Raw genomic sequence first — 2,264 nt, forward strand, 5'->3', positions numbered from 1 at the left:
TCTCTCTATTTCACTCTCTGTGTCTCACACTGTCTCTCTCTCTCTCTCTGTTCTAGTGTTAATCTCTCTCTCTATTTCACTCTGTGTCTCACACTGTCTCTCTCTCTCTCTGTTCTAGCGTTAATCTCTCTCTCTATGTTTCACTGTCTGTGTCTCACACTGCATCTCTCTCTCTCTCCACCCCCCACCCTGTCCTGAGATATTTGTGGGACGGTGTGAGTATGTTACTGTCCCCCTGTCTGTGTTTTAAGGAACCCCTGAACGGTGGTGTTGCCGTGGTTACAGCTACTGGTTGTTCTCGCTGTAGTGTTGTGTGTTGCCTGGTGAAGCTACAATTGAAGATTTTAAGCAGTGGCCAGTCCCAGAACATTGAAATACAGAAGATAGGAGCAGGACGAGGCCATTTGGCCCTTAGAGCCTGCTCAAGTTGTTGGGACTTTGTTGGAAGAAGGTTCCGGATCATCTGGAGAATCCTTGAGCAGGGGGGAATTAGAAACCGTTACCCCTCCTTCCCCGCCCCTCCCCGAGCAGCATATTATTAACTCTCTAACAGCCATCAGTGGTAAAACCTGCTCCCACCTCATTCTTCAACAGAAACCATATAAACAGGATGGAACTGCCCCCCTTTTCTGGTGAGGGATTTACCTTCAGTGAACCACACTCTCGACCCTCCCCGCCCCAAATACTCATTCCCCCACCGTTAGGCAGACAACTCGCACACCGTTCTCTCTTCATTCGTATAGCCACGGCTTCTTCCCTTGTTCCCTCAGAACACATCCGATCAGAAATCCCAGGTGCTGGCCCATCACATAGAGCGGTGTTCACTATCGCTGTACTCGGGGTTCACAATCTCCCCGCCGCAGCCTCTCGGGATGATGTTTGTTATAGATCTGAGCCGAGGGTGTAGACTCTGTGCTTGAGCTGAGCTAAAATCCATGTTGTTTTCTCTCTTTCCCAGTATTTTTGCTTGCTGCTCTTTATCTTTGTTCTGGAGATCCTGGCGGGTATCCTGGCCTACGTCTATTACCAACAGGTAAGCTGTTGAGGGGGGGGTCAGCTCGGGTACATTGACAGAGCGAGTCATCGTTTCCCGGCCCTGTGAACACACGGGGATCTGAGTCCCTGGCTAGTTCGGATTTAACCTGCACCAGCTCGAGGATGAATTGAGAGGGAGTGATTTGAAAAGGGCTGTTTTGACTGAGCCCTCCACAACATGTGGTTTGTTTGCTGTGTCTGACGGTGAGGGAGCTGTACAACTGACTGATCACTGACTGAGTGATCTGTACAGAGGGTTCTCACTGCTTCTAATGTCCAATTACTGCTACCCACTCCATCCTGCTGCTGGCCACACTGTCCACTGAAAGCTTCCAGCACATTTTCCCAGCTCCAAGGAGAGGAATGACCCATTACCCCCCCTCCCAACCCCCGACACAATTCCCCCTTTTCCCAGTTGAGATCCGCATCTCCTGCGGCCTCTTTCCCTCAGATGCTGCCCAGAATGGAAATATCCCAGCAGCTCCCTATCCTGTCCTTGCAAAAGGCGAGAGCCAGTTCTCATTTCCCTCCTGCTCAGGAGTGTGTATCCGTTTCCAAACAGTCTTCCTGATGCCTATCCCACTGCTACCTAATCGACGTGAATCTCCAGGTCCGTCTCCTCCCTCAAAAACACGGTTTTGTTTCTATTCTCACGTCCCCTGTTTCCACCAAAATGTAGCTCTTCACACAAGCTGCTCTTGGGAAAGTCAGCACAGAATGATCCCACATGGCATCAACCTAGGCACCTGGCAGAAACAGCCCTGTCGACACTGCAAAGTCCTCCTCACTAACATTTGGGGGCTAGTGCAAAAATTGCGAGAGCTGCCTCATAGCCTCATCAAGCAACAGCCTGACATTGTCATACTCATGGAATCATACCTTACAGAGAATACTCCTGACACCACCGTCACTATCTCTGGATATGTACTGTCTCACCAGCAGGACAGACCCAGCAGGCACAGTGGTATACAGTCGGGAGGGAGTTGCTCCAGGAGTCTTCAACTTTGACTCCGGACCCCATGAGGTCTCATGGATTCAGGTTAAATATGGGCAAGGAAATGAACTGCTGAAATGTACTATCCTCCCTCAGCTGATGACTCATTACTCCTCCATGTTGAATAACACTTAGAGAAAGCACTGAGGATGGCATGGACACAAATGTACTCTTGGTGGCGGATTTCAATGTCCACCACCAAGAGTGGCTCAGCAGCAGTACTACTGATTGAGCT

The 2,264-nt window shown here is 50.1% G+C and overlaps 1 protein-coding gene across 1 annotated transcript in view; it reads left to right on the plus strand.

Annotated features, from left to right (window-relative positions):
* Positions 1-2,062, plus strand: part of LOC125485225 (CD151 antigen-like) — a 20,038-nt gene extending 17,976 nt beyond the window's left edge. The window contains exon 4 of the mRNA XM_048607038.1: positions 959-2,062. Coding sequence (XP_048462995.1) covers positions 959-1,045 — 87 coding nt within the window. The 3' untranslated portion in view covers positions 1,046-2,062. The remainder of the gene's footprint in view (positions 1-958) is intronic.
* Positions 2,063-2,264: the final 202 nt, after the last annotated feature.

The sequence above is a fragment of the Rhincodon typus genome, chromosome 17 (assembly GCF_021869965.1).
Source record: "Rhincodon typus isolate 14 chromosome 17, sRhiTyp1.1, whole genome shotgun sequence".
Lineage (NCBI taxonomy): Eukaryota > Metazoa > Chordata > Chondrichthyes > Orectolobiformes > Rhincodontidae > Rhincodon > Rhincodon typus.